The sequence below is a fragment of the Sinocyclocheilus rhinocerous genome, unplaced genomic scaffold (assembly GCF_001515625.1).
Source record: "Sinocyclocheilus rhinocerous isolate Xijiao unplaced genomic scaffold, SAMN03320098_v1.1 scaffold36, whole genome shotgun sequence".
Taxonomy (NCBI): Eukaryota; Metazoa; Chordata; class Actinopteri; order Cypriniformes; family Cyprinidae; genus Sinocyclocheilus; species Sinocyclocheilus rhinocerous.
This window is the reverse complement of record NW_015664459.1, coordinates 1,313,829-1,329,243: the sequence shown is the minus strand read 5'-3', so window position 1 is coordinate 1,329,243 and position 15,415 is coordinate 1,313,829. Positions and strand designations below refer to the sequence as shown.

The window sequence follows — 15,415 nt, the reverse complement described above, 5'->3', positions numbered from 1 at the left end:
TTATTATTATTAGTGGTGCTTGCCAAAGGCGAAGCATCACTATTATTATCTCACTTACTTATTAGTGGTGCTTGCAAAGCAAAACATCACTATTATTATCTTGCATACTTATTAGTGGTGCTTGCCAAATGTGATGAGAAGCGATTTGTTTGATGTTTGTTTGATGTGTTCTTTACATCACAGGTGGTTCTGTATGCGCATGTGCAGTTCAGATGGAAAACGAAAGTAAACGAAAGTGAAACCTAAAGCGGTCTCAGTCTGATGTTTGCCCCGATTCAAAAGATTAGAATATTGGAGAACGACGCATGCTGTCAGAAGTACTGGACTCAACTTTATTGAGAGGATGGCAAAATTTGCATCTCCAGAGCAACTGAACTTTTCGAAGCCGGAAGAATGGCCAGATTGGAAGCAACGGTTCACGAGGTACCGGATTGCTAGCAAGCTAAATGCGGATAGCGCGGATGTCCAAGTAAGTGCTCTGATTTACTGTATTGGCCCGGAGGCAGAACATATCTTTAAGTCATTCATCTTTGGGGAGGACGAAGCCGTAACTTACGATTTGATCTAAGATAAGTTTGATGACTATTTCGTGCCAAAAAGGAACATCATATTTGAACGTGCCCGCTTTCACTCATGTGTTCAGGAGGCCAATGAAACGGTGGAAAGCTATATAAGACACCTCTATGAGCTTGCTGAGCATTGCGATTTCAGATGTAAGGATGATGAAATTCGTGATAGGCTAGTGATTGGAATAGCTGATAAGAGTCTCTCTCAGGAAATGCAAATGCACAGTGATTTAACTCTGAAAGCGGCAGTGGATATGGCTAGACACTATGAACTTGTTAAAGCACAAAATAGCACAAGCCCTATTAAAGCCTCAGCAGCAACAGGAAGTATTGATGTTGTAAAAGCAAAGCATTATTTTCGAGGGAGCAAACAAATGAGTGGAGATAAAAAAGAAAAAAAAAATGCGGCAGATGTGGCCATTTGCATTCACAGTCAGACAAATGCCCAGCTAGGGGAAAGGAATGCAATAAATGTCACAAAATTGGCAATTTTGCTTCGATATGCTTCACTAAGAGTTTCAGAGAAGTAACAGAGGAAGTGGAGAGCTTGTTCCTCGGATCAGTGACAGAGAAAAACATATGTAGCAATACTGTCGATATGGTGGTAGCAGACATCGAACCACCATGGCGAATGACACTTAATATCGAAGGAACACCAGTGTCATTCAAAACTGACTCAGGAGCAGAAACATCTATCATGACGGAGACAACATACAATGGCTTACATTGAAAGCCTAAACTTAAGCCAGTGACAACACCGCTACAGAGTCCTGGAGGGGAATTGCTAGCAAGTGGACAATTTATAGCTAGAACCCAACTAAAAAGAGGCAAGAAAACACTGGACTGCCATTTTAGGATTACAGTGGTAAAGTCAGGGGGAGACAATCTGCTAAATCGAGCAGTTGGAGCCCACCTAGGTCTGATACAGCATATAGAGGAAGGGAGTGTTTATGGAGAGCTAGGACTTCTAAAAGGAGAACCAGTAAAGATAGAGCTAAAAGAGCTAAAGGAGAATGCAAGGCCATACAGCATCACTACCCCTCGTCGAATTCCAATTCCTCTTGTGCCAAAAGTGGAGGAGGAGTTGAGACGAATGGAAAACGTAGGTATCATTGAGAGTGTTACCGAACCAACAGAATGGGTGGCCCCTATGGTACCAGTGGTGAAACCATCAGGAAAAATAAGAGTCTGTGTCGACCTTAAAAGGTTAAACGAAAGCGTACAAAGAGAAAAATTCATTCTCCCCACTGTTTTCCAGCCTGGATGCGGCGAGTGGGTTCTGGCAGATTCATTTGGATGAGAAGAGTGCCCATCTCACAACGTTCATTACGCCTCTAGGGAGATTTTGCTTCAAGAGGCTACCCTTTGGCATTACGTCAGCACCAGAGATTTTTCAAAGGAAAATGTATGAGCTGTTGAGTGACCATGAAGGCACCGTTGTATACATGGACGACATCCTGCTGTGCGGGTCTACGATGGAGGAACATGATAAAAGACTCAGTATGGTCCTGGACACTATCCGAAAGTCAGGACTAAAGCTTAATCAGCAAAAGTGCAAGTTGAGAGAGAGAGAGTTAAATTTCCTGGGACACAGAATTAGTGGTGAAGGCATTTCTCCACACCCAGACAGAGTCACAGCAATTACTGCTCTAGAACCACCTCAAAATCAAACTGAACTGATAAGGCTGCTTGGAATGGTTAACTTCCTGGGAAGTTACCTGCCCCAACTTTCAAGTGTGCTGTACCCCCTGAATGACCTGCTAAGAGCCGATGTGGCTTGGCTGTGGGGGTCGGAGAAAGATGAAGCCTTTAAAAAGGTAAAAGCTTTGACTTCTTCCACGCCTGTGCTTAAATTTTTTGATCCTAAATTGCGGACGGTGGTGAGCGCCGATGCCAGCAGTCATGGCCTGGGTGGGGTCCTCCTGCAAGAGTATGAAGGGGGCCTCAGGCCCGTTGCCTTTTGTTCATGCACGCTGACTGAGGCAGAAAAACGATATGCTCAAATTGAAAAGGAGTGCCTGGCGAGCGTATGGGCCTCTGAGCAATTTTATCAGTACCTGTGTGGTCTGGAGACATACAGACTGATTACAGATCACAAGCCACTGGTCACCATGATAAACGCTATGGATCTGGATAAAGTCCCCCTTCGTTGCCAGCGACTACTTATCCGATTAATGAAGTTCAACTCTGTGGCTGAATACATGCCTGTCAAGAACCTAGTGGTCGCGGATGCTCTATCAAGACACCCAAAGCCAGGTATAGATGAACCTATGTGAGTTAAACGGAAAGACGTACTTGGTAGTCACTGACTACTACTCACGTTGGCTGGAGATTCTCTCTCTTCCTAAGACATCCAGTGAAGCGGTCATTCAAAAGCTCGTCAGCATCATTGCGAGATTTGGAATTCCTGAGCAAATTGTGACCGATAATGGCCCACAGTTTAGGTCCCAGTTGTTCGCTGACTTTACTGAAGCATATGAGATCACACACGTAACTTCAAGCCCGTACTATCCTCAGGCAAACGGGATGGCGGAAAGAGCCATGAAAATTGCAAAGACAATTCTGAGACAGGAAAATCCGGTACTGGCTTTACTTTCCTATAGGGACACACCTACTGAACCTACTAGAGAGAGTCCTGCCAAACTTCTCATGGGCCGTAAGCTCAGGACCACGGTCCCGACGTTCAAACAAAATCTGAAACGAAGATTTCCAAACATCATCAAAGTTAAACTTAATGATGCTAGAGCCAAAGGTGCCAACGAAAGGGCATACAACAGGAGGTACTCAGCAAGACCGCTTCCATCTTTGCAAAAGGGAGACAAAGTGCGTGTGAAAACAGATGCAGAGAAGCAATGGAAGACTACTGGAGTGATTATGAAGTCTGCGGGTACCCCCAGGTCCCTTGTAGTGAAGACATCTGAGGGAGACGTGATCAGGAGAAACAGACAGCACTTATTGCTCACCAATCAAGAGGAAAACAGTAATGGATCTACTTCAGTTCCTGCAGCTGTTATCTCAGAACCAGAGTCTGGCTGTGTTACCCCAGAGAGCAATGCGCCAGCTCCGCCAGAACCAGGACACATAGTAAAACCACCAATCAAGTTTAGTTATTGAATGTTATTGAGATAGATATTGAGAATGTTATCTCTGTTTTTTTACAGAGAAAAAAAAGAAAGAAAGTTCATTAGTGAAACCTGTACAAGTTTATGTGTATACAAACTATTTACGAGTTGGAACTTTTAAGTTTAACTTTTGTTTAATCTTTGTATTTGTGTTATACAAAACAACAGTAGTATGTCTTTCTCAAAGGAGGGGAGATGTGACGAGAAGCGATTTGTTTGATGTTTGTTTGATGTGTTCTTTACGTCACAGGCGGTTCTGTATGCGCATGCGCAGTTCAGATGGAAAGCGAAAGTGAAGCCTAAAGCGGTCTCAGTCTGATGTTTGCACCGATTCAAAAGATTAGAATATTGGAGAACGACGCACCAAAGGCGAAGCATCACTATTACTATGCTGTTGGCTTATTAGTGGTGCTTGCCAAAGGTGAAGCATCACTATTATTATCTCACATACTTATTAGTGGTGCTTGCCAAAGGCGAAGCATCACTATTATTATCTCACTGACTTCTTCTTCTTCCTTCCGTACAAACTTTGGCACGTAACTCGTCCCGCACCGTTTGTCACAGACCAACGAAAGAGGTGTCAAATCATGCAGATTATTGAGGAGAGGTGTGCTATGACTTTAATAAGTGATCGGGCGTACGATGTTCGCACAGTGGGCGAAAAATCGGCTGAAAAATCCCATAGACTTAACATTGCAACCAGCTTTGACTAGTTGTAGCTCAGAGCGAGAATTTCGCAGAAACATGTGAATCACCACATTTGAAGAGGCTGGCAAGCTGTGCGAGAACATACCCCGCAGTGGGGTATAAGTTGTACCCCTGGAGCACAAGAACACCCCAAAGTTGCCCCATAGACATACTATGGTGAGGGATGGCCCATGAAACAGCATCCGAACACACGTTTTTCCTACTATCGTAATTTACATAGGAATTTGTCATTGAACATAACTCTGAATCACAATGTCATAGAGACATGGGGGTGGGCTCATTTTACTCAGGCAACCAATCAGACTCTCAGGATCATTATGAGGCTGTCAAGCCATGCCATAGCAACCATTTAGAGCACCCTAGCAACTGATCCCATAGGCTGCCATTATAAAAGGCCCAGATGGATATCTTTGGATCACAGTGTCATAGAGACATGGGGGTGGGCTTGTTTGACTCGGGGCAGCAAACAGCCAATCATGAATCACCATAGACACTTCCTGGCCACACCCTAGCAACCCAAACCCAAAGAGGCATATCTTCAGATCTGAATGTCATAGAGACATGGGGGATTGTTTATATCATTCATACTGGCAAGCAACCTTTGGAGTATCATCACTGGCATCTGCCATGCCACTCCCTAGCAACCCGCATAGCAACACCTTAGCAACCACCCCGGGTACCCTAGCAACCACATAGCAACAGCTTAGCAACCACTCCAGGTACCCTAGCAACCGACCCGGGTACCTTAGCAACCGCATAGCTACACCCTAGCAACCACCCCGAGTACCCTAGCAACCACACAGCAATACCTTAGCAACCACCCAGAATACCCTAGCAACCACATAGCAACACCAAACATAAACCACACGAGCCAACTCGATAAATATAATGACACGCGATAGAAGATTTGAAAAGACAAACCGTTTTTTTTTTGTATATTTCAACATAAACACACATTGCTAGACAGGAATTGAACTCATCTAATAATAATAATTAATAATTAATATTCGGCTGAAATGTTGTAAGAACTTGTAACAGAAAGATGTGTTTAAAGAGAATAAAAAATAAATATCAAAAAGAGATCGGTCCTGTCTCTTGTTTGATGACGTTCTACTATATTGTCCGTTGACGTTGTACGTAATCATGTCACTGGAATTCAAGTGATCACTGTCCCAGCGTGCAGTGAGTCAGGGAACTTGCCAGTGCCCGAATTCGTGTACACGATCTACTGATTCACGAGCTCAGGAGCTAGGGAGCTGATTGAGACGCACCCATAGGAGTTGGTTCTTTTTGACTCATGCTAGCAAATATGACTCCCAACATGCTACACATGCTAGCAGTGAATAGCTACATGCTAATAGTGATTAGCTAAGTGCTAAATCAGGCAAAGAACATGCTAAGAACTCTATAAAACTCAATAGTAACGATCTGTGACAACTAGCAACCGCCTAGCAACGCAAGTGCAACCACCCAAAAAACCTTAGCAACGCGAGTGCAACCACCCAGATTACCCTAGCAACAGCATAGCAACACCTAAGCAACCACCCCGAGTACCCTAGCAACCACACAGCAATACCTTAGCAACCACCCTGGGTACCCTAGCAACCACACAGCAATACCTTAGCAACCACCCTGGGTACCCTAGCAACCACACAGCAATACCTTAGCAACCACCCTGGGTACCCTAGCAACCACACAGCAATACCTTAGCAACCACCCTGGGTACCCTAGCAACCGCATAGCAACACCATAGCAACCACCCGGCTACCCTGGCAACTGCATAGCAACACCCTAGCAACTATTTCAGGTACCCTAGCAACCGCATAGAAACACCCTGGCAACCATCCCAGGTACCTTAACAACCGCATAACAACACCCAAGCAACCAACCCGGTACCCTAGCAACCACATAGCAACACCTTGGCAACCACCCAGAGAACCCTAGCATCCTCATAGCAACACCCTAGCAACTACCCTGGGTACCCTAGCAACCGCATAGCAACACCCAAGCAACCACCCCGAGCACCCTAACAACTGCATCGCAACAACCTAGCAACCGACCTGGGTACCTTAGCAACCACATAGCAACACCTTAGCAACTACACAGAGTACCCTCGCAACCGTATAGCAACACCTTAGCAACCACCCCGGGCACCCTAGCAACTGCATAGCAACACCCTAGCAACCACCCTGGGTACCCTCGCAACCGCATAGCAACACCCTAGCAACCACCCTGGGTACCCTCGCAACCGCATAGCAACACCCTAGAAACCACCCAGAGTACCCTAGCAACCGCATAGCAACACCTAAGCAACCACCCGAGTACCCTAGCAATCGCATAGCAACACGCTTGCAACTACCCCGGGTACCCTAGCAACCGCATAGCAACACCCTAGCAACCACCCTGGGTACCCTAGCAACCGCATAGCAACACCTTAGCAACCACCCAGAGAACCCTAGCAACCTCATAGCAACACCCTAGCAACTACCCTGGGTACCCTAGCAACCACATAGCAACACCCAAGCAACCACCCTGAGCACCCTAGCAACTGCATAGCAACAACCTAGCAACCGACCTGGGTACCTTAGCAACCACATAGCAACACCTTAGCAACTACCCAGAGTACCCTCGAAACCGCATAGCAACACCTTAGCAACCACCCCGGGTACCCTAGCAACCACATAGCAACAGCTTAGCAACCACTCCAGATACCCTAGCAACCGACCCAGGTACCTTAGCAACCGCATAGCTACACCCTAGCAACCGCCCCGGGTACCCTAGCAACCGCCTTAGCATCTATCTATCTATCTGTCTATCTATCTATCTAGCCATCTATCCAGCTATCTATCTATCTATCTCTGACAGACTGTATTGCCTTCAAAACATTCAAACGTTAAGCTTTTAAAACTACTTTAAACTTCAAACAAATTTTGTGCTTGAAATGGCTGCAATTGTTGTTGCTAGGAGGAAGCATTGCAGAGAACAGAGAGCGTGTGGTAGAAGGGAGAGGATTTTTTCCACACATATGAATTTATTTGGAATGCCAGAAGAACACATTATCCGAACATATCGTTTTCCAAGACATGCTATTTTTAATTTGCTTTAGGAAATAAAAAATGACTTGGAACCCCCAACTAGGAGTCAATATGCATTTGTACGAGTTTCCCTTTCAGATGCAAAATTTATGGGAGGAGAGTATTCAAATGTTTTTTGTTAAGTCTTACTATTTAAATGTTTTTTTCTGTTCTCATGTCAGATGTGTATGTATGTATGTTTGTATGCATGTGTGTATGTACCAGGAGCACCTGGAAAAAAAAAAAAACACAACAAATTCCTAGTGTGTTTGCGCACACCTGGCGAATAAAGCTACTTCTGATTCTGATGCGGATGCTGTCATGGAGACACTAGCCTCGTCAGGTTCCATCAATCAGCCCGCACGCTCACAATCACCCAAATTCTAATTCTCTGCACCTGCTGCACCTCATCAAGACCCATATAAAGCCACCATCACTTTCACTAACCTTTGTCTGGTCTCATAGTCACTTACAGACTATTCACTGGACTCTACCCACCTGCCATACTTACCTGCCTTTCCCGATCCAAACCTTCATCTGTAGACGATCCTAGCAGCCACCTATAATAAAGAGAAGGACTTTTGTTAGCCTTGCAAGCTAAGTTGCTCCAATCCTATCTCTGCATTCTTGCAAACCTGTTGTTTACGGCTTCACAGTCGCCGTTCCTGCCTGTTGAATAAATCCTTGAAACTTACCTGTTTGCCTCTTGCCTCGTGGTCTCCTTCTGTGTTGTGACAGAAGACCAGACCAACTACACTAGCTGCCATTGATCCGCGTCCTCAATCTCCGCTCACTCTCGAGAACTTCGTTCAAGCACTCAACTCAGCTTTCACCCTGCTCACCACCTCAACATCTGCCTCCGCCAGTCCCATTGCCCGGCCTGCTCTCTTCTCCGGTGAGGCGGTGGATTATAGTGGCTTTTTGTTGCAGTGCTCCCTCTACTTCAAGATGCAGCCGCAAGCCTTTCCCACCGATCGCTCAAAGGTAGTTCATGATCACACTCCTGTCCGGACGAGCGCTGCAATGGGTGAAATCTCTCTGGAATGCAGATAGCCCAGTCATTCACTCCCTAGAAGCCTTTACTGCCCACTTTAAGTCTTTGGCCAAATCGCCTCAAATCTATCTGTCCATGACCAGCTCTTTCGCTTACGCCAGGGAAGGAGCACAGTCTGGGAGTATGCCGTTCAGTTCTGCACTCTTGCGGCCTCTAGTGGTTGGAACGAAACAGCACTACTTACTGCCTTCCGACATGGATTGAATCCCAGCGTTCGCCTCCAGATGGCGATCTATGACGACACAGTGGGTCTCGAAAGCTTTGTTCAGAAGGCCATCCGTATTTCCCAGCGTGTCACTGCCTGCACGGAGGATCAGCCACTCTCTCCACCACCTTCATCTGCACATCCGGCTCCAGCACCAGAACCCATGCAGGTTGACAAATACCACCCCAGGCGAGCGGAGCATGACAACTCAACAACTGCCCGATCCGTCCACCCCGCCCAGCGGTGAGTACTATCCAACCAGCTGCGTCTAGCTTCTTCTTCGTGGGCAAGAAGGATGGAGGCTTGAGGCCCTGTATCGATTTCCAGACCCTAAACTTTCAAACAGTAAAGTACCCCTATCCTTTGCCTCTGGTTCCGGCTGCCCTTCAGGAACTCCGTGGAGCTTGTATCTTCTCCAAACTGGACCTGCAAAGCGCTTACAACCTCATTCGGATATGCCCTGGAGATGAATGAAAAACAGTCTTCATCACTCCCAACTGGCCACTATAAGTACTTGGTTATTCCGTATGGGCTGGTCAACTCACCTTCCATCTTCCAGAGTTTCATGAAGTGTTCCAGGAGTTCCTCCATCAGTTCATTATTGTCTACATAGACGACTTCCTCATCTACTCCCGGAACCTGGCCGAATATCGCCACCACGTAGAGCAGGTCTTTCGGAAGCTGAGGCAATACCACCTTTACCTCAAGTTGGGGAAGTGCGAGTCCAGTTGAGTCCAGTTACCACCATCCAGTTGCTCGGGTATGTCATCACCCCTCAAGGCATCCAAATGGACGATAAGAAGGTTCAAGCTATCAAGCAATGGCCCTTACCCTCCTCTGTGAACGAACTGCAACACTTCCTCAGATTTGCCAAATTTTATCGCCGGTTCATCCAATCTTTCAGCACCCTGATAGCTACACTCAACTCCTTACTTCAAAATAAGCCCAAGTCTCTGTCCTGGACACCAGCAGCCCTAGCCAGCTTTGACCAGCTGAAGGAAGCCTTCTGCACCGCTCTCACCCTGACCTCCAGAAACCTTTCCTCGTTGAGGTGGATGCCTCCACCATGGGAGTGGGAGCAGTGCTGTCCCAATACTCCGGAGAGTATCCCAAGCTGCATCCCTGTGTGTATTTCTCCCGTTAGCTGTCCTCGGCGGAGCAACATTATGATATCGGGAATAGTGAGTTGTTGGCCATCAAACTTGCCCTAGAAGAATGGAGACACTGGCTGGAGGGAGCCCTTCATCCATTTCAAGTCATCACCGATCATCGCAACTTGGAATACCTCAAGAATGCCAAACGGTTGAACCCAAGACAAGCCCGGTGGGCCTTATTCTTCACACGCTTCAACTTCATTGTCACCTACCGGCCCGGACACACAACACCCGAGCTGACGCCTTGTCTCGGATTCACCAACTCCCACAGGAATCCTCCTCTCCAGAAACCATTCTCGCTCCAGTCTTAATAGTGAGTTCCATTCTCTGGTCCGTCGACGAGGACATCCAGCAAGCCACACTCACTGAACCAGCTCCGCCAGGAGGTGAAATCCTACATACCGTCCTCTCTCTGCCTTACCCTTCTGTACTCGCTCCATTCGTCTCTGGGCTCTGGACATCCAGGCAGCCAGCAAACCCTCTCGCTCCTCCAGAACAAGTACTGGTTGCCTAACATGGTGCGTAAAGTCTCCCAGTTTGTCGGAAGTTGCTCAATCTGTGCCATTTCAAAAACCCCCCAGTCATCTACCACATGGTCAGCTAATACCACTACCCATTCCTCATCGACCCTGGTCCCACCTCAGGGTTGACTTCGTCACCTACCTGCCGGAGTCCAACTCCAATACCTGCATCCTGGAGGCAGTTGATCGGTTCTCCAAGGCTTGTAGGCTCATTCCTCTACCCGGATTACCTACCGCCATGGAAACTGCTGAATTACTGTTTCATTATGTGTTCAGGAACTTTGGCATCCCCGAGGACATCATCTCCGACCATGGACCGCAATTCATCTCTCGAGTCTGGCAAGCCTTCTTCCGGCTCCTAGGAGTTTCCGTCAGTTTAACCTCTGGATACCACCCTCAATCAAATAGCCAGACTGAGCGGAAAATCCAGGACATTGGGAGATACCTGTGCAGTTACTGCCATCAGAATCAGCAGGACTGTTGCCGATTTCTACCCTTGGCTGAGTACGCACAGAATTCCTGCCGTCAGCACTCCACCGGCCTCACCCTCTTCCAGCTCGTACTTGGCTACCAACCTCCCCTATTTCCATGGTCCGGAGAGCCATCAGAAGTACCAGCGGTAGATTCAGGTTCAGAGAGAGCGAGAGGGTTTGGGACTCAGCACACGTCCATCTCCAACAGGCAGTCCGGAGGTTTAAGACCCAAGCGGATGCCCGTCGCCTACCAGCTCCACCTTACCAGACAAGGTCTGGCTGTCCACACGGGACATCCGCCTCCAGCTGCCCAATCGTAAGCTGAGTCCCCGCTTCAACGGTCCGTTCACCATCAGGAGGCAGATAAATGACGTCTCGTACCAACTCGTACCAATTCCATGTTTCCTTGTTAAAGCCTTACATTAATCCTGTCACTCCTTCTTCCCCAGGACCTGACGAGCCTGACTTACCTCCTCCTCCCGAGATCGCTGGAGAGGACACCTTCTATTGGGTCAAAACCATGTTGGACTCCCAGCATCGAGGGGGCCGCCTCGAATATCTGGTCGACTGGGGGGGTTACGGCCCGGAGGAACGGTCCTAGGTACCCAGAGACGACATACTCGACCCATCCTTGCTCACAGATCTCCACCATCTCCAGGCTGACAGACCTGCACCCAGGAGCCACGGCTGCCCTCGACGTCGGCAGCATGCGTCGGGAGCCGCCTGTGGAGGAGGGGGTACTGTCACGGAGACACCAGCCTCGTCAGGTTCCACCAATCAGCCTGCATGTTTACAATCACCTGAATTCTAATTCCCTGCATTTGCTGCACCTCATCAAGACCCATATAAAGCCACCATCACTTTCACTAACCTTTGTCTGGTCTCATAGTCACTTACAGACTATTCACTGGACTCTACCCACCTCGGATACTTACCTGCCTCTCCTGATCCAAACCTTCATCCATAGACGATCATAGCAGCCACGTATAAGAAAGAAAAGGACTTTGGTTAGCCTTGCAAGCTAAGTTGTTCCAATTCTATCTCTGCATACTTGCACCTGTTGTTTACGGCTTCACAGTCGCCGTTCCTGCCTGTTGAATAAATCCTTGGAACTTACCTGTTTGCCTCTTCGTGGTTTCCTTCTGTGTTGTGACACACGCAATATCAGGTCTATCAAAACCTCTTGCAACCCTTCATTTTAACAGTAATACCAAATTTACATTTATTCCAAAAAAATAAAAAAAATAAATAAATACTATCAAAGAAAAAAAAATACATCTGAATAACACATACTGTATAGAGAAGGTAATCTTTCAATTTCATTACATATTCAAAAGGGGACAGCTGTTGTGCTTACTGTGTGAAGAGTTTTGAAAAAGTGACCGAAGTATTCAGAAATGGATAGCACTTGTAAAACATGGTAAGTATAATTTTGTACTGTAATGTAAACATGGACCATGTAACAAAAATTGCCGTTTCAGCTGAGAGTTTACCCAGGTGTCCTGTTTTTAGTCTGGTTTAATTTTTTGTCTTGTCTTAGCTTCTTCTGCAGAGATTTTCTATACAGTTTATTTCAATATAATTATGCAGAAATGCACAAAATTGGCCATCATTTTATGAATGAATTACAAAAGAGTTAACAGATTTTGGAAAATATCATTCAAGTCACCTTTATTTATATAGCACTTTATACAATACAGATAGTGTCAAAACATCTTTGTGTTAGGAAACAGGAAAAATAGTGTGTCAATAATGCAAACAAATTTCAATTCTGCTGTAAAGCATTTCTAAAAAGAGGTCAATAGTAAACATTAATCCTTCTTTACATTCAGTATGCAACTAGGCTATATAAAGAAAGTTTTGCAAAACACTAAACAGTTCTGTGTTTATAATGATTTTTGTTGTTGTGTTTTTCTTCAACAAACAATCATTATCTTTTTAGAATGTAAGTTTAACAAATAAAAAAAATAAATACAGTTATTTAAGGGACCTTCAAACAATGTTGCAGTAAAAACATATTCTCCAAACATGATAAAACTATGAGACATCCAAAGTTTTTGGAATGTGTCCTGGTATGAGGGATAAAATCCTACCTTACAAAGGAAAACAATAACTCCCAATCTCAAAGTCTTCATTGTTTTAATTTGAAGCAAAATGTTTTGAAAGGTCCTTCAGATAGTACTTCCTTATTTTTGAGAATGTCAAGTTCTTTAAATGTGGTTGTTGTAGGGTGGGGGATGGGAGGCAGAGTTTGCGGCCAAGTAGATTTGTTTCTTGCTTTGCGTGTGAGTGGTGTCAGGAAAAAAAAACAAAACAAAAAAAACTCAAAACTGAAAATGCCTGTATTTGTCAGTGAATGCACAGTACAGTATATCAGTATTTATGTCCACTTTAGTACAGTATTTTATGACTTGACTGGAACCAAGGAGGTCTATAATATCTTAAAAGGGGTCATTGATTATGATTTCATCGTTTTAACTTTAGTTAGTGTGTAATGTGGCTGTTTGATCATAAACAACATCTGCAAAGTTATGCTCAAAGTTCAATGCAAAGGGAGAAATTGTCTTTTACAGAATTCGCTTTGTCAGGCCTACAACAAACGGCTGGTTGGGACAACAACAAGCTACTTCCTGGGTTAGTGACATCACAAACCCTGACATTTACATAAATCCTGCCTCCAGGAGCATGCAACAAAGGGGGTGGGGTCACATTGGGCTGCTTTAGAGAAGAGGAAGAGTTGTTGTATAGTAGTGTGTTGTTGCCATGCAATCGAAACGCTGTTATTTTCACCCGATAGCAGGGCCTCTTTTTTCAGCCTTCCTTGGGGCGCTAAAATTTATTTTTAACTCGGTTCCTGAAAATTATAATCCAAATACAGATATCTGTGCTGCATATTTTACAGAGGACAGCTTCCTCAATCTACATGAGTTCAATGCCGGATTCACCCAAAAGCTTGTCCTCAAAGAAGAACATATTAGTTGGCTACACTCGTTCTACAAAGACAAAACTAATGGTGCTACAGTATACAGTCAGTAGCAATCACTATAGATCCGCAGTCTGTAATCAAATAATCCCTTTGAGGACAGTAGTAAACTTTACTACTAAAGCTTTAGTAAGGATAAAGCTGTATATCAAAATATAAACAGCAGTAGCATTTACAAATAACAGCATATTTAAAAATATGAGACAACTACAAAAAAAAACAAAAAAACATTCTAACATGCAACAGTTTACATAAAGTACAACAATGGCTGGCAATTAAAGACTGAAACACAGGGGTATAAATACACAGGGTAACTAACATTACCTTGTCAGCCCGCAGGAACTACTAGTGATCTGGATCATTATTTTATAATGAAAGACAAGTTAAAAATTTAAAGAACTTAACTGCCTACTAATACTCAAACACTACCTTTTCAGCCCCGAGTAACTACTAGTGATCTGCATAATTTTAAAATGAAAAACACGTTAACAAGTTAAACAACTTAACCCGTCACTAATACTCAGGTGGGCTGACAAGGTAACACTTGAGTAGTTAATGAGAGGTTAATGTGTTTTTCACTTTAAAATAATGGTCCAGATCACTAGTGGTTCCTGTAGGCTGACAAGGTAATGCTTGAGTAATAAATGAGGGGTTGACATTGATTTCACAAGTAATTTAAGTTATTTAAAGGGGTCATATGACGTTGCTAAAAAGAACATTATTTTGTGTATTTGGTGTAATGCAATGTGTTTATGCGGTTTAAGGTTAAAAAAACACATTATTTTCCATATAATGTACATTATTGTTTCTCCTCTATGCCCCGCCTTTCTGAAACGCGTTGATTTTTACAAAGCTCATTGTTCTAAAAAAGCGAGGTGTGCTCTGATTGGCCAGCTATCCAGTGCGTTGTGATTGGCCGAATACCTCAAGCGTGTGACGGAAATGTTACATCCCTTAACATACTGTGATGCTGTCTCCCAGCAGGACGAGACAAAACCAATAAAACCCATTACAAATGAGGCATTTGTTGCATCCAGTGGGGACATAATTACTGATTATAATGACTTATACTGTCTTTTTACGCGTTGCGTTGCGTATCACGCTGCGTAAACATAAAACCATGTCTGCATTTGTGATCGGAGAAACAACAAGCCTACTCTACACTGCTCAAAACTCGCGTTTGAATCATCAGTAACAAATTATTTAACTATAAAAAACATACTTACAGGCTGTGAGTCAGAAGAGCCAGACTGTCCTTGCAAAGTTGGAACTGCCCAACTTTATAGAAACAGCCTTTGTGCCACAGACGCATTAGGCTACTGGTTCAGGAAACAGTCCTCATCCTCCATAAAATGCGCAGCACACATCTGAATATTTGGGTTGAACTGTTCTGGAACAGTGCTGTAAATACAACTTAACCACTGATTTCTAGTCGTGACCTCTTTTGGAAGGCCAAACAAAGTAGTTTCGCTTTCACAACAAAAAAAACCGCGGCCTAGCGTGAGGGGAAGCCCTGGCTTAGCGTGCGCTGAGGCCGGGATAGAGTGAGCTGAGG

General features: G+C 44.9%; 1 protein-coding gene across 1 annotated transcript in view; it reads right to left on the bottom strand.

Annotated features, from left to right (window-relative positions):
* Positions 1-13,063, bottom strand: part of LOC107730137 (B-cadherin-like) — a 77,176-nt gene extending 64,113 nt beyond the window's left edge. Inside the window, exon 1 of the mRNA XM_016540872.1 lies at positions 12,971-13,063. Within this exon, the coding sequence (XP_016396358.1) occupies positions 12,971-13,012 (42 nt within the window). The 5' untranslated portion in view covers positions 13,013-13,063. The remainder of the gene's footprint in view (positions 1-12,970) is intronic.
* Positions 13,064-15,415: the final 2,352 nt, after the last annotated feature.